Below are 15,051 nucleotides of genomic sequence, written 5' to 3'. Positions count from 1 at the left end.
TGCTCTTAAAAAAGAGATAATCAACAATCTCAGAAATGTCTGCTATTGCACAATGAGAGCAGCAACAAGCCATGGAATTAAAGGACGAGTTTAGTTAACGACAAGACTCAGCGCCTGATTAAGGAACTAGTTGGAGTGAAATTGGTGGGAGTTTGAGGCCCTGACTTACTGTAGTTGGTCTTCTGTTAGTTGACTCACTGCACATTTCATTTCTTTTTGGGTGCCATTTAAGGAAAGAAATGAAGCAATTCAGAGGAACAATACATTTAATCTTAAAAAACAAGTCAATTAAAATTAATTCCAAAGAAGTTATTAGCAGCAAAAACAGGTAACTAATTAAGAAAAAGGTGAGAATGAAAACCTGCAGCCACCGCAAACCTCCAGGACCAGAGTTGGGGTCCCCTGGTTTAAAGACTTATGACCGAGGTTTGCGTTTTGAGACTCCACTGCCAAGACCCGTTTCCCAGGCCTAAGTTTTGGGGGGTCTAGGCTAAAGGTTTAACCATTCAGACCCTGGTGTGAGTTTTGAGGGCACACTGCCCAACCTGACCTTTTGAGGACCGGATGCCCAGGCTCAAGTTTTTGCTATCGAGGCTTGAAGTTTTTAAGGACTCGTGATCCAGGATGGAGATTTCAGACTCTATTAGACATCCCAAGATCAAGTCTTGAAGGCCCGTTGCCTTCTTTCAGGTTCTGGGGGTCTGGCCCATAGTTTAAGGGCTCACACATGGGCTTGAGCTGTGAGGGCTTGCTGCCCAGACTCAGATTGTGAAGGTCCACTCCTAAGACTCAGTTTTTGAGGGGCTAGGCTTACACTTGTAATGAGTTTACACTCAGGTGTGAGTTCTGAGGACCCACTTCCCAGGCTCAAGATTCTGATATCTCACTGCTCAGGCTCAAGATTGGGGGTGGGGGATTCGGGGGGGATCAGGCTACGCTTCAGGTTTGAGGACTCACGTCCTAGACTTGAGTTTTGAAGACCCACTGCCCAGGCTCAGGTTTTGGTGGGCTAGGCTCATGGTTTACAGATTTCCCACCCAGCTCTATGTTTTGAGGGTCCAATGCCCCGCCTCAAGGTTTATGAAGCCCACCGCCCAGACTTACATCTTGTGAATAATTCAAGAAGACATGCAAAATAGAAAAAAATAATAATGATGTGATTATTTAGTTGCCATCTAATTTACATACATATTTTTGTGTCATGATATAAAGTTAAGATCTATGAAAAATAAAATGAAATCACATAAGGAACTGCACAGAATGCCACCAAGCCTGCCCCCTTAACTCGACCACAGGATTGTTATCACCAAGCAGGCCCCTTTAGTTATGTGAACAACGACTTTAGCCCATCACGAACATTCAGATGGGTAACTCCTATAAAAATATAAAAACATCAAACTCAAATTGTCCCAAACTTGAAGGAATCTTCCTCACGAACCCCGTCACGTTCAGCTGTCCAAAGAGCCCCCGCCTTTGTTTTTTCGACTGAGGGGGAAGGTGGACTTGCTCTGGGGCTGCGTCATCTTGCTGGCCAGGTAGACAAAGGGCTCAATGAGGGTGCGGCGGTCTACCACGGACACCTCCCACAGCCTCACCTTCTCAGTCTTCGCCCAGTGGTGTGCCATGTCATGGTCTATCCTTCTCTGCTCCTGCAAGTCACACTTGTTTCCAAGTACTATGATGGTCACCTGCATGACAAGGAACAGGGGAAAAAAAAAAGACGAAGGTGCTGGGTGAGGCTGTGTGGGCACAGGGTTGAGTCTTGTATATCAGCCACCATTAATACCAAGTAATACTGGGATGCTATGCTGGGCAATGTTGAGAACAACAAGGACCCCAGAAAGCTAAAATACGGCTCAGGAGAACATTCCACACCATTACAATGCACTGCTGACAAATGGCAAGATGGATCTGTGGACTCCAGAAGTTCATACCACACTCTGAGCCAACCATCAAGGTTTGTCCGTTGTGGGAGACATTTTTCCAGTCTTTGGTTATCCAGCTTTGGCGATTGCACGCCCACTGTAGCCTGATCTTCCTACTCTTAGCATAACAGAGTGAAACCTGACTTGGCCTGCACCTGCTGCCGTCTCCCCAGTTCACAGTTGAAGACGTTGTGCGTTCAGAGTTGCCCTTCTGCACACCACTGTCTCGTGTGGGCTTGAAGGAGTCTGGCTGCTCTTCTCTGACGTCTCCCATTAATGAGGTGCACCCTTTCACAGTTTGTGTGTGTGAAAATCCCAAGTGGGAAGCTGGTTGTGAGATGTTGGAAGCAGCACATCGGGTACTAACAATCGCAGTACAGTCAAAGTCACTTAGACCAGGGGTTGCCAACTCCGGTCCTGGAGGATCACCGTGGCTGCAGATTTTCATTCTAACCCATTTTTTTAGTTTAATGAGTGCCCTGTTTGTGCTGCTAATTAACTTCTTATGATTCCAGTTTAATTTAATTGTTTTTTAAGATTTGTTTCCCTGAATTCTCTTCATGACCCCAAGCCACATCTGTGCTTTCTTTACTTCTTTTTTTTGCCTAGGGTCATTGTCCTGTTGAACCTTCGGCCCAGTTTTAGTAGTAGAGGTCATGTACGTGATCTTAGTGAATCGGGGACAGTCGTGACACACTCCTGTGGACTGGCAGTCATGTAGTCCGACGTACCCAATGACTCCGTCCATCCACACTCAACCCGCTTGTAGCGGTCTGCAAAACCCAGCTAAGATTCACACTGCCAGTTGACGGTGACTTATTTATTTTATTGGTGGGGACCCCAAGAATCAGCACCTAAGTAAGCAACTGGTTGGAGTCTGAGGCCCTGACTTACTGAAGTTGGTCTTCTGTCAGCTCACTCACTTCACATTTCATTTCTGTTTGGGTGCCATTTAAGGAAAGAAATGAAGCAATTCAGAGGAACGATGAAAACAGAGAGCATAGTACAGAGATATCCTTAATGAGAACCTGAACCTACCGCAGCATTCTGGACCTCAGATTGGACCAAAGGGTCACAAAAACGAAGATAACACAGAAGTGTCTTAGGGGCAAATCTGGGAATGTCGTTGATTTGCCCAGCTGGACCTCAGACTTGAACCCAATCAAGCATCTGTGGCGAGACCTAAAAACAGACGGAGCTTGTGAGGATCTGCAGAGAAGAACGGCAGAACATCCTCAAATTTCAGGTGTGTGAAGCTCGTTGCTTCAAACCAAAGAAGACTCTCGTTTGGAATCAACTAAGTACTTGGTAAAGGGTCTATAGATAGATAGATAGATACTTTATTAATCCCAAGGGGAAATTCACATATATTATAACTATATTAGGGGTCCTCAAAACTACGGCCCCCAAGGTCATTTTCCTGGCCCCCGCTGCCGCCATGGGAGACGTTGTAGCCATGGCCGGTGCTGTTTCCAGCATCATTAGCATGCAGTGACGTGATGCATTGGAGCCGAGGACGCGCCAAGCCGAGCCACCTTCACTACGCTGAGGCAGACAGGGTAGTAACTACGGGCAAGGACGCACTAGGCGTGTGCGAAATACATCATTTACGATTATATCTTAATTGCTGTTTTAACGATGTGCGAGACTATATTATCGAGTATGTAACTCGCTTTGCAAAAAAAAGAAACAGTTCATTCACTAATGCAACAGTATAGACCACTGCGCGTGCGCACAGCGAGTTGCGTAGGTGTGCACATCCAGCAAGCCGCAAGTTAGCATCGCTCCCTGCCTCAAAATGAGTGAACAAACAGCGCCAGATGATATAACAGCCTCTCCATCTACGTCGTCAGAGTTAATTGCCAGACGTGGTTCATTCTCACTCGCATGGCAGTGGTTTGGTTTTGAAAAGACTGATGTTGCTCAAAAGACGGCATTCTGCAAACTATGTGGTAAATCGGTTGCCGTTAAAGACAGCTTGACAACTAACTTGTTTCACCATTTGCGAACTAACCACCGCACAGAATACGAAAAGCTTAAGGAGTCAATTGTCCAGCACAAGTCTAAAGTAACCAAGGTACAAGCACAAAAACACACTCAGCAAACTTTAGCGGACTCATTCTGCAAAAAAGTGCCTTACGACAAGAAAAGCAACAGATGGCATGACATAACAAACGCTGTCACCAATTACATCGCAAAAGATATGGTGCCAATGCAAGTGGTAGAGAGAGATGGTTTTAAACAACTTTTGAATACTGAATACTGAATACCGTTATCTACTAATGTCCTATTAGTAGGACAGCTACATATATGCCTATATCTGTTGCACCGAAGCAACTACGTGATCCGGGGCACATTCACAGCAGACTTGAGGTTGTGTGTCACAACACTTCCGTGAAGGCGGCCATGTGCCATATAGCGTGTGGGCGGCAGGCTGTGCTTTGTGTCTTTGGAGGCAGCTTCTGACGTTCCCTACATGTGATGGCGAGTCTGGACATGTTGTGCTAGTTTGCTGGGACGGAGAGATTGACACAATGTAAGTAAACTATCTACATGTCCATATTGCTAACTTGTATTCTAATCACACTTACACAGACGTTATTTTGCGACATTTCCCACTGTCCTGTGAAGAGGACATTGGGATGATGGCATGCATATAGTGCCTATATCTAAAGTGCACCTTATTTATCTTTTTTTGCGCTATTTTACACCCAATATCAGCACTGATGAGATGACCATGAAATATTATGGGAGAAACAGCCTGAAACAATTTATAACGGGAAAGCCCATCAGATTTGGGTATAAATATTGGCCCATATGCTCCAGCGAAGGATACTGTTACACCTTCTCATTGTATTGTGGAAAGGAAACAACTGCAGCAGATGTGCCACTTGGTTCTCGCGTTGTCTTGAATGCTGTACAACATATTGCTGATCCAAGCAGCTATGCTCTGTATTTTGATAACTTCTTTACAAACACGGATCTGCTCTCTCAACTGGCAGATACAGGATTTCGAGCAACCGCTACCATTAGAGAAAACAGGATCAAAAGAACAAGTCCAATGAAGTCATCAAAAGAGATGAAGAAACCAGATCGTGGTGCCAGCGAGTACGTCTACGACAGAACGTCAGAGGTACTTCTCGTGCGTTGGCACGACAATAACATTGTAACAACTGCCACTAATCACGACTCTCTTGAGCCGCTTCATGATGTCAAGCGACGTGTAAAAGGCCAGAAAGAAAAAAGCACAGTGAAAATGCCTAACTTGATATCTAATTACAATGCGTACATGGGCGGTGTTGACCATCATGACTGGCTTGTTTCAAAATACTGTGTCTCTATACGCGGAAAGAAATGGTACTGGCCCCTGTTTACTCACTGCATTGACATGGCAATAGTGAATGCGTGGATTCTGCACAAAAGTATCCATGGGGGAAATGCCATATCACTGAAGGATTTCAGACGAGCAATTGCCACAGTTTATTTGAAGATCACTATCCAACGCAAGTATGCAGGAAGACCCAGGGTGCCCAGACTACCAACAGGAGCTGACATGATGCGACACGATGGCGTGGGACATTTTTTGATGCAGAGGGATAAACAGCGTCGCTGTCAGCGTTAAGGATGCAAAAGCAAGCCTAAAACATATTGCAACAAGTGCAATACAACACTTTGCCATGCTTGCTTTCAGCCATATCATGATACGTAGTGTTGGCATTTGGACTATGATTCCTCTTATGTTTGGTCCTTTCTTGTAAGGTCATAATTATGAGCAATAAATGTATATGTTCTCATATTGTACATAGAGCTTCTGTTATGTCAAGTCATCCCAGTGTCCTATTTAGAGGCTGTATCTACATAAGTAAACAAAAAGAAACATGATTACATGGTTTTTCTGTTCCGGGGAATCCAAATGACAATAACTTTACAACGGAAACAAAAAAATTAATTTGGGAGATAACGGGCTAATTAGACCCAAGGTACACACTGCCTGGCCGAAAATATTTCAAACAGCTCTGCCTAAGTTGTATGATTCGTGTCGCCAAACTCTGACGCATAAACTGCAAAAGGTTTCACATTTTGCCACAACAACGGATTTATGGTCAAGCCGTACATCCGAGCCATACCTCTCCCTGACGGTGCATTTCATTGACGAAAACTGGCAACTGCAAAGTGTCTGTTTGTAGACATCCTACTTCCCACAAGATCACACTGGCAACATCATTGGGCAAGGTCCGACAGATGCGCTGGCATCACGGTCACTGCGAGAAGACCGCATGGTTTGCATGACAACAGACAGCGGGACTAACGTTGTCAGTGCACTACGGATTAATAACTGGAAGAGGCTACCTTGTTTTGGGCATAGGCTTCATATTGCGATTAGTGAGTAATTTGGGGTTCCTCTATAAAATTAGGTTTAGGTTAAATTGATCTTATTTATTATGACGTTTAAAAATACAAAAAGACCTGATAAGTAAAGCTATAGATGACACAAATATAATTCAATATAATTTCAAATAATACATTACATTATCTTGGAATTATCGTTATCGTCAAAGTCCCAGAAAATATCGAGGTATTTTTTTTTCCCCAATATCGCACACCCCTAGGACGCACCCACCCCAAAAAAGTAATAGCCATTGTGCATCCTTTTGGAAACAATAATGTCAAGGAAAAGAAAAATTGACTCAGAGTGCAGGATATTCAAAGAACAGTGGACATAACGATTACTTTTTCACGCAGTGCAAGGACAGAGCGGTTTGTCTGGTGTGCCAGGAGTCAGTGGCTGTGATCAAGGAATACAATTTGCGTCGACACTATGAAACTCAAGATAAAGACAAATACAGTAATCCCTTGCTACTTCGCGGTTCACTTTTCGTGGATTCACGACTTCGCGGATTTTATATGTAAGCATATCTAAATAAATAACGCAGATTTTTCGCTGCTTCGCGTGTTTCTGCGGACAATGGGTCTTTTTACTTCTGGTACTTGCTTCCTAAGTTGGTTTGCCCAGTTGATTTCATACAAGAGATGCTATTGGCGGATGGCTGAGAAGCTACCCAATCAGAGCACGCAGTTAAGTTCCTGTGTGCTGCTGATTGGCTCAGCAACGGAGTGCTGCATTAACCAGGAAGTCTCATCTCACTCATTCAGCATTAACGTGCTACAGCTGCAGGGGCCGTGTCCAAGCGCCAACAGAAGATACAAATGATTGCAGAAAAGGTAAAAGTTTTGGATATGTTGATGGAAGGGAACAGCTACACCGCTGCAGGACACCATCACAGCATCAATGAGTCCACGATTCTTTTTATTTAAAAAGGAGGAAAAGCATATAAGATCTACGGCCGCAGTGTCCTTTAACCAGGGCACAAAACGAGTTGCAAGTGGACGTGATAAGGCAGTAGTCTGGATGGAATCTGCTTTAGGAATCTTTGCAACAAGGTCGACGACGTCATGACCGCCCACAAGCTGCTACGTGTACTTCGCTATACAGTAAGTGTAAACTTATCTACTGATTTCATGTTGCTTAGCAGTTGTCCCTGTTATTAATAGAGTAAAGGGTGGGTTGTAAACAATACAGGGAGGGTTTAAAAACGTCCAAATACACGTTAAATAATTAAATAAATATGGTGTCCTCACTTCGCGGAAATTCAGTTATCGCGGTCGGCCTTGGAACCTATCTCCCGCGATAAGTGAGGGATTACTGTATGGTTATTTGGTCAGACAAGAGAAAAGTCAAAATATTAAAACTGAAAAATGGATTGACAACTCAGCAAAAATGCTTATGTGAAGCAGAAGCAGCTAAAGATTTCATCACTGCGAGCAAGTTTTCAAGTTGCCAAGCTAATAGGGCGCACTGGCAGACCATTCGCAGGGGGAGAACTTGTTAAAGAATGCCTTCTTTCTGTTGCCAAAGAGATGTGTCCAGAGAAGGCTGATGTATTTAGTATAGTGAGTCTCTCAGGACCTACAATTACACAAAGGATTGAAGAAATGGGCGACAATTTGCATCAGCTTTTGCAAAACTCCTCAAAAAAACTTTGCTATTTTTTGTTGGCACTCGATGAAAGCAATGATGTTCGTGATTCTGCACAACTTCTAATTTTCATTCGTGGGATAAATGATCATTTCGAAGTCACAGAGGAGTTTGCTGCACTGCAAAGCATCAAAGGAACAACAACAGGAGAGGCTATCTATGAAAAGGTTTGTCAAACTGTGAATGATTTGGAGCTGGACTGGGCTAAACTAGCCAGCGTGACAACTGATGGTGCTCCTAGCATGGTGGGGTCTATGAAAGGAGTGGTTGCACGCATTAACCAAGAGATGGACAAACACAACCATTCACGCCCAATAGCCTCATCCACCAACAAGTCCTAAGGTGTAAATCACTGAAGTGGGACTCTGTCATGAAAGTTGTGGTGTCCTGTGTCAACTTCATTAGGGCTCATGCACTAAACCACAGACAGTTTCAGGAATTTCTGTCCGAGCTGAATGTTGCCTATGAAGATATTCTGTAACACACAGAAGTCCGTTGGCCGAGTCAAGGGAGAGTTTTGAAACGTTTTTATGACTTACAGTATCTCACAAAAGTGAGTACACCCCACACATTTTTGTAAATATTTTATTAGATCTTTTCATGGGACAACACTGAAGATACGACACTGCTCCAATGTAAAGTAGTCAGTGTACAGCTTGTATAACAGTGTAAATTTAACTCAAAATAACTCAACACACAGCAATTAATGTCTAAACCGCTGGCAACAAAAATGAGTACACCCTGTGGGAGACGGCCGGCTGTTTATCCCGGCCAGCACCCCCAGGCCGCTAGATGGAGCCCTCCCTGTAGCATGGGAGTGCCCCAAAGACCAGCAGGGAATTATGGACAGTGGAGTTTTTATTCCCAACCCTGCTGGACACCGTGGGGCCCACCAGAGCAGGCGTGTCAAACTCCAGTCCTGGAGGGCCACAGTGGCTGCAGGTTTTCATTCTCACCCCTAATCAGTGACCAGTTTTCACTGCTAATTAACTTCTTTCATTTTACTAGCCCTGTGTTTAAGGATTCAGTCTGCTGAATTGATTCCTTCCTTCCTTCATTAAATGGCAGCCAAACAGAAATAAGATGTGAAACGAGCCGACAGATGAGCAGCCAAACTGGGGATTCAAACTCCAACCAATCCCTTAATGAGAAGCTGATTCCTGCTGTTAATTAAACTCGTTATTTAATTCCATGCTTGTTGCTGCTCTCATTCTGCCATAGCAGACATTTCCCAAACTGTTGATGTTTCTATTTTTTTCTAAGAACACCGTCAAGATGTTTTGATGACATGAGCAGATCAACCTCACTGAGACCTTCACCTTTCTTTATTTTCAGGTATTGTGTGATGGGCACAGGGGAGCTGGTCATGTGGTGACTCATTTTGTGTCTCATTATTGTTTGGCTGCTAATTAAGGAAAAAGAGACAACTAAGGGGTCTGAGTCACGTTAATTAAAACTAAGGCAAAAGAAGTAAATTAACAGCAAAAACTGGTCACTAATGAAGAAGATGGTTAGAATGAAAACCTGCAGCCACAGCGGCCCTCCAGGACCGGAGTTCGACACCTGTGCATCAGAGGATGCTGCAGGGAGGCTCAAGGACTCTTATGTGCCCTATAACCTGGAAGTACGTCCTGGTCACGTGAACAGGAGAAATGATGTACTTCCAGGTTAAAGAAAAGGACTGTTACCCTGACCCGGAAGTAATAAGGACTTGTGGACTGTTGGGCAGGAACACTTCTGGGTCAGGGAGTATAAAAGGATTATGGAAAAGACCAGACGCTGAACTGAGCTGGGAGGTAGGGTGGCGAAGTGTCTGGGAGTGGAGGATTGGTAGTGATTATTGTACTTGTATGTGTAGTGTGGAGTGGAGGGTGCTTTATGCACAGTATTATCATAAAATAAATAATACTTATAGTTTTACCTGGTGTTTGGAGTGGTACCTGAGGGTTCAAGGGAGCACTAATACGCTCTACTGCTACAACCCCTAATTGAAAAATGTCCAGATTGTGCCCAAAGTGTCAATATTTTGTGTGATCGTCATTAACTCTCTTGGGCATGGAGTTCACACGAGCTTCACAGGTTGCCACTGGAATCGTCTTCCACTGCTCCATGACGACATCCCGGAGCAAAACTTGTATGGATCACCACGCCGTGTGAGATGTTGCTTCATCCTGTTGACACCAGGCATCCACCATATCAATTTCTTCCAGTTAGGGCCCCAAACACTTCTCTAGCATTTCAATGTAACGTTCTGAAGTGACAGTGACTGTTACACCCCCCCCCCCTCAAAAAAGTAAGGGCCTACAACGTCAAAATCTGCAACGGCGCACCAAACTGTAACACGGTGCTCACTGTGCAGGGGTCTCTGATGAAGTTCATGAAGGTTGGCTTTAGCCCACTAGTGAAAGTTTTGCTTAATTACGCAACCTTTCAAATGTTAATGTGCCTCATCGCTGCACATGACGATGGCAATTCGATGAACGGTTTGCAGAATGTTGGCGCACAACTCTCTACGGCTCTCCCAGTCTCTCTCAGCGAGTTCCTGCACTGCCATCATTCTGTATGGATGGAAATTAAGGTCCTCATGCAAAATCAAAGACGTGTTGGAAATGCTGAACGTCTAGCAGACTGCTAAAACTGATGCCCTTACGGCTTGGATGTTTTCAGGCATTCATACAGTCCGAGTACTGCCTGGAGATTTTCTGTTCCATGTTGTACCCATCTGTCTAAATTTAGCCACCCACTGAAGAACTGTGTTCCGATTTGGGACGTCACCGTTAGGAAGGCGTGTTGTGTAGTGATGATGGATTCGTTGTTTTTGAAGAATGCTTCGACAGTGAAAGTACGTTGCACACCGGACCAAAGCATGTGGCCAACTGAAAACTACAAGAGATCGCCTATCAAAGGACCCCCCACCCTAACCCACTCAGCTGCCTCGACCTCCCACAATGACCTTGAGAAATGTGGTGCTTCATTTTGGCTCACCCTGGTGTATATATACTGTATACCCCCATATTTGTCAATTCCATCCCAAACCCTGTCAGCATGTATTGATTACATGACCAATAACAACATATCCACCGTACCTCCTTCTTATCCCGGGAGCGATCGATGTCCTTCTTCAGAGCTTCCACTTTTTTAAAAGACTCTTTGCTGTCAATGCTGTAGACAAGAACAAAGCCATCCGCAAAGCTGAAGTAGTGCCTAGGGAATTCGACTCCTTCCTTCAGACCCCGGGTGTCAAAGAAGCGGACCTGCTCCCGTACCCCTCGCTCGGTCTCAATCGAGCCGATGTAGATGTCCTCCAGAGTTTCCATGCATTCGGATCCTGTGGAGCAAAGACAATACGGTCAAGGAGGTCTGGAGACAACGTTCCTCGTGGCGTCCCCCCTCTTCACAAATGACAAGAAGCCATACGCACTCTCTTCCAGAAAGGTAATATGGCAAATTTAATATCAGATAATCTCATACTGGACTTGATCTTCTCCAAAAGTTTCCAAGATGGAGATCTGACCCAAAGACTAAATTGTGGAATTTAACCTCAACAGCCCCTAGAGTGATGAGGCCCATCGTGTGGTGACAAGTCCTAGTGTGATCAGGCCCATCACATCACCAAGTTACCCTGAAGCTCTGGATCTACTGCTTTAACCCTTTGGTGTCTGAACTTGATGAGACTATGATGCTGCAAAGGTATGGCCCCGCCCAGTGGGTGTGGTCAGAGCTAAACAGTTTTTAGTCTTGAGATGACAAAGAAAATTTCAGGTTAAAATGGGAATGAGAGAGAGTCTTAAATCGGAGGTCTGACTGGCAGACGGCAACAAGAGAGCCGGGGGTGAAAAATTGCAGTTTCAGAAAATGGAGGTGAGGGGCACTGAATCTTAGAAATTTGGGACTACAGGACACAACAGGGAGGGAGAACAAGCCATAGACAGACAGCCACAGGGCTGGCATTTGAACCCAGTGTCCTGGAGCTGGAAGGGAGTAGTGCTTACCAGCAGCAGACATTTAACAAATACAACCGTTTTTAAGATTCAGAACACACAACACCAAATCTTCAGCCCCCTCTAAAAATTTTGGAACAGCAGGGCCAGTTCATTTGGTTTTGCTCCACACTGCAGCCATTTGGGTTTGGGATCAAAGGATGAATACGAGACAAAAGTTCAGAATATCAGCTTTTATTGCCCGGTGTTTGCATCCAGATGTTTCACATAAAATAGAAGATCACACTTTTTGAAGGAGACCACCCCATTTTTAAGGAAAACAAAACAACAAGAACAGATTTTAGAGGAAATTAAAATAATAATGAACAAAAAATGGCAGCTGCATCATTTAAAATGAAACCTGCAACACAATAAAGTGTGCGGAAAGTCAGGGAGTCTCAATACTGTCTGAATCCACTGCATACAAAATCGTTTTACGCTGTGCTTTGAGTTCTGGAGCACAACGATTTTATGTTTCCTTATTGAAAAGAAAAAAAAAAAAGGTGGTCAATGGGATCAGATGAATCAGTTCTAATGGCTTCTGTTAAGTGTTAACCACAGAAGGAACATTTAAATGTTTATTATTATTAATTTACTAGCCATGGTACCTGTCAATGAAGGCAGGTAATAGAAAAATGAAAAATTATTTGCAATCTCTTGCCCTACATGTACCATCAGTGCCTTGCCTCCATATTTGCATGTGTGCGTGAACATTTCTCCTCTGGTGCTCTCCACCTCAAGCGGATTTCCGTAATGTCTACTTCTCAGACTCTGTCGTTATTTTTGAGGCGCCTTTCTCTCCTCCTGTCTGGTTTTATTCTTGCCATTTTTGAAGGGGACTCCCTCAGTGTGCTTCTCATGTCGTTTCTCCTCTTCGTGTGTCTCACACACACTTCCTCTTTTGATCAATCAGACCAAAGCCAAACTGCAAACTGATCAAACTGACCAAAGCCAAACTGAGCAATGAGACCAAAGCCAAAGCCAAATTAACCAATCAGGCCAAAGCCAAACTAACCAATCAGGCCAAAGCCAAACTAAGAAATGACACCAAAGCCAAACTGACGAATCAGGCCAAAGCCAAATTGACCAATCAGACCAAAGCTAAACTGACCAATCGGATCAAAGCCAAACTGACCAATCAGATGGCTCTGAGGGACTGGGCACACAGAATTTAGTGGTTTATTATACACAAGATTACAATTAATATTGTTAACATTATTATTTAGTTTTATTGTTTGTGTAAGTCACATAAATTATAATCTTCCTCCAGACCTACCACCTTAGCCAAAAAAGACGAAACATCCATTAATTTATCCATTTTCTCTCGCATCTGGTTGTAGGTACAGATGAGAACTATGGGTGGGATGTGATCATTCACGATATCACCACATTTTTTTTAAACATTCATCCACCTTCTCCAATGACTTCTGTAGTTACCATAGCTCAGTTTGAACAGAGCCACAGTTTTTCATTTTTGTCACACTGTTCATTACACATTTTCTTTTATTATCTTAGCAGACTGTAAACTTACAAAAGAGCTCAACATAGTCGAGCAAACATCAGTCTATAGGACTGTTTGGGAAAAAGTGTGACAGAACAAAATGACAGAATTGATCACCACAAGTGAAGACCTCGCAACAAAATACAAGCGAGTTACAGTTCCTAGGTTACAAAACCTAAATGTTAATATCAGACAGACAGAAATTCACCCAACAAGTGAGCCTTCACACGCTTCTAAAAGACATTGAGGGAGTCAGAATTGCAGATTGTGCAACTACAATAAATGCTTTTGTACCGACAATCCCACAGTCCAAAGACATGCAGGTTTCATAGATTAGTGATACTAAATTGTCCCTTTGACTTGTGATGGACTGGTGCCCTGTCCAGGGTTTTTTTTTTTTTTTCCTGCCTTGCACTCTCTGCTGTCTGGGATTGGCTCCAGCTAACCTGAACGCGCCCCTGATCTGAATTAAGTGGGTTAGTAAATGACAGATTGCCTCTCCGATGTGTGTATCTTAGTTCCATCGACCCCCTAAGTGAAGTCTAACAATGTGTGCATCTTAAGAGCGATTGAAAGGGCATCCCGAAATTGAAAATTGCCGTCCTCCTTTGCCCTCCAAATGTTACTTTATTTTACGAATAATTAGAATTGTCCCGCAGTTCCACCCAATTCAACGGTGTGATTAAAACTACAGAAACAAAAGTGGCCATTAATTTGCATTCAAGATTCAAATGAAAACGCTCCTGTCCCGTATAGCGCCCTTTCTCCCCGTCTGTGCACGTCATTATCCAGCTGCCCTTTCGCTGGCACTCGGTGGTCTTTACAAGCAAGCCTACTTTTTTTTGAGATCAGTAGTCCCGACCACCCTGCCAGCATTACCTCCAGATCTGTCACTTACCAGGGACATAATTTCCGTAAAGCAGCTGCTCGAGGATAGCTGTCTTCCCCACTGAGGACGCTCCGCACACGACAACTTTGCAGCTTTTGCCCATGGCTGCTGTCTACCTGCAGTGTTACAAAAAGACAAACAGAAAATGCAAATGAGGCTGAGGCAGACAGGTTCTCCTTTCCGAAAACGAAATGTCAGTTTTTTCACATCCCGCTGATCACTGAGTTTGTCTTTACGTGGACGAGATACATCCTGTTTTACTCTCCTAATTGGGTGGTCGTTTTCTCACAAGTCATGACAGATGCATAACACCCCGAGACCCATCCTTAAGGTCGGTCAGCCAGTCTCACCTGTAATCGACTTGTTCTCCTTTGCCGTTCTCCGCGAAGCTTCCTGTTTACAGACGAGGATGCCGCGCAGACCGCACCCCGCAGTAAGGAAAAGCCATTCCGGCTTTAGCAAACGTAAAACATTTGTAAAATAGCGCCATCGAGCGGCAAGGAGGTTGTTGAGTTAGAATTGATATAGACTCGCTGAACTAACATATGAGACAGCCGTGAGTGAATTTTGCATAAAACTGGATGGGACCAACTAGATGACTCACTGAGTGTCACATTTCTAAATCAATCCAAGAAGGTTACACTCAAAGTAGGGGCGGGGATTTTGAACTGGAAAGATCAGAGGAGCTCACTTTAACCTGGTCCGATAAATCAGTTTAC

General features: G+C 44.1%; 1 protein-coding gene across 2 annotated transcripts in view; it reads right to left on the bottom strand.

Moving 5' to 3' along the window:
• Positions 1–1,136: 1,136 nt before the first annotated feature.
• Positions 1,137–15,051, bottom strand: part of nkiras2 (NFKB inhibitor interacting Ras-like 2) — a 292,782-nt gene continuing 278,867 nt past the window's right edge. Inside the window, exons 1-4 of one of the 2 annotated variants that reach the window (XM_028819441.2) lie at positions 14,683–14,780; positions 14,342–14,448; positions 11,049–11,290; positions 1,137–1,688 (exon numbers count right to left, since the gene is read on the bottom strand). In XM_028819441.2, coding sequence (XP_028675274.1) covers positions 1,449–1,688; positions 11,049–11,290; positions 14,342–14,435 — 576 coding nt within the window. In that variant the 5' untranslated portion in view covers positions 14,436–14,448; positions 14,683–14,780 and the 3' untranslated portion in view covers positions 1,137–1,448. Of the gene's footprint in view, positions 1,689–11,048; positions 11,291–14,341; positions 14,456–14,682; positions 14,781–15,051 lie in introns of those variants that run through there. The other variant, XM_051918852.1, reaches the window with a different exon arrangement.

This window comes from Erpetoichthys calabaricus, chromosome 14, assembly GCF_900747795.2.
Source record: "Erpetoichthys calabaricus chromosome 14, fErpCal1.3, whole genome shotgun sequence".
In the NCBI taxonomy this organism is placed as follows: domain Eukaryota; kingdom Metazoa; phylum Chordata; class Cladistia; order Polypteriformes; family Polypteridae; genus Erpetoichthys; species Erpetoichthys calabaricus.
This window is presented reverse-complemented; position numbering and strand designations above follow the sequence as displayed.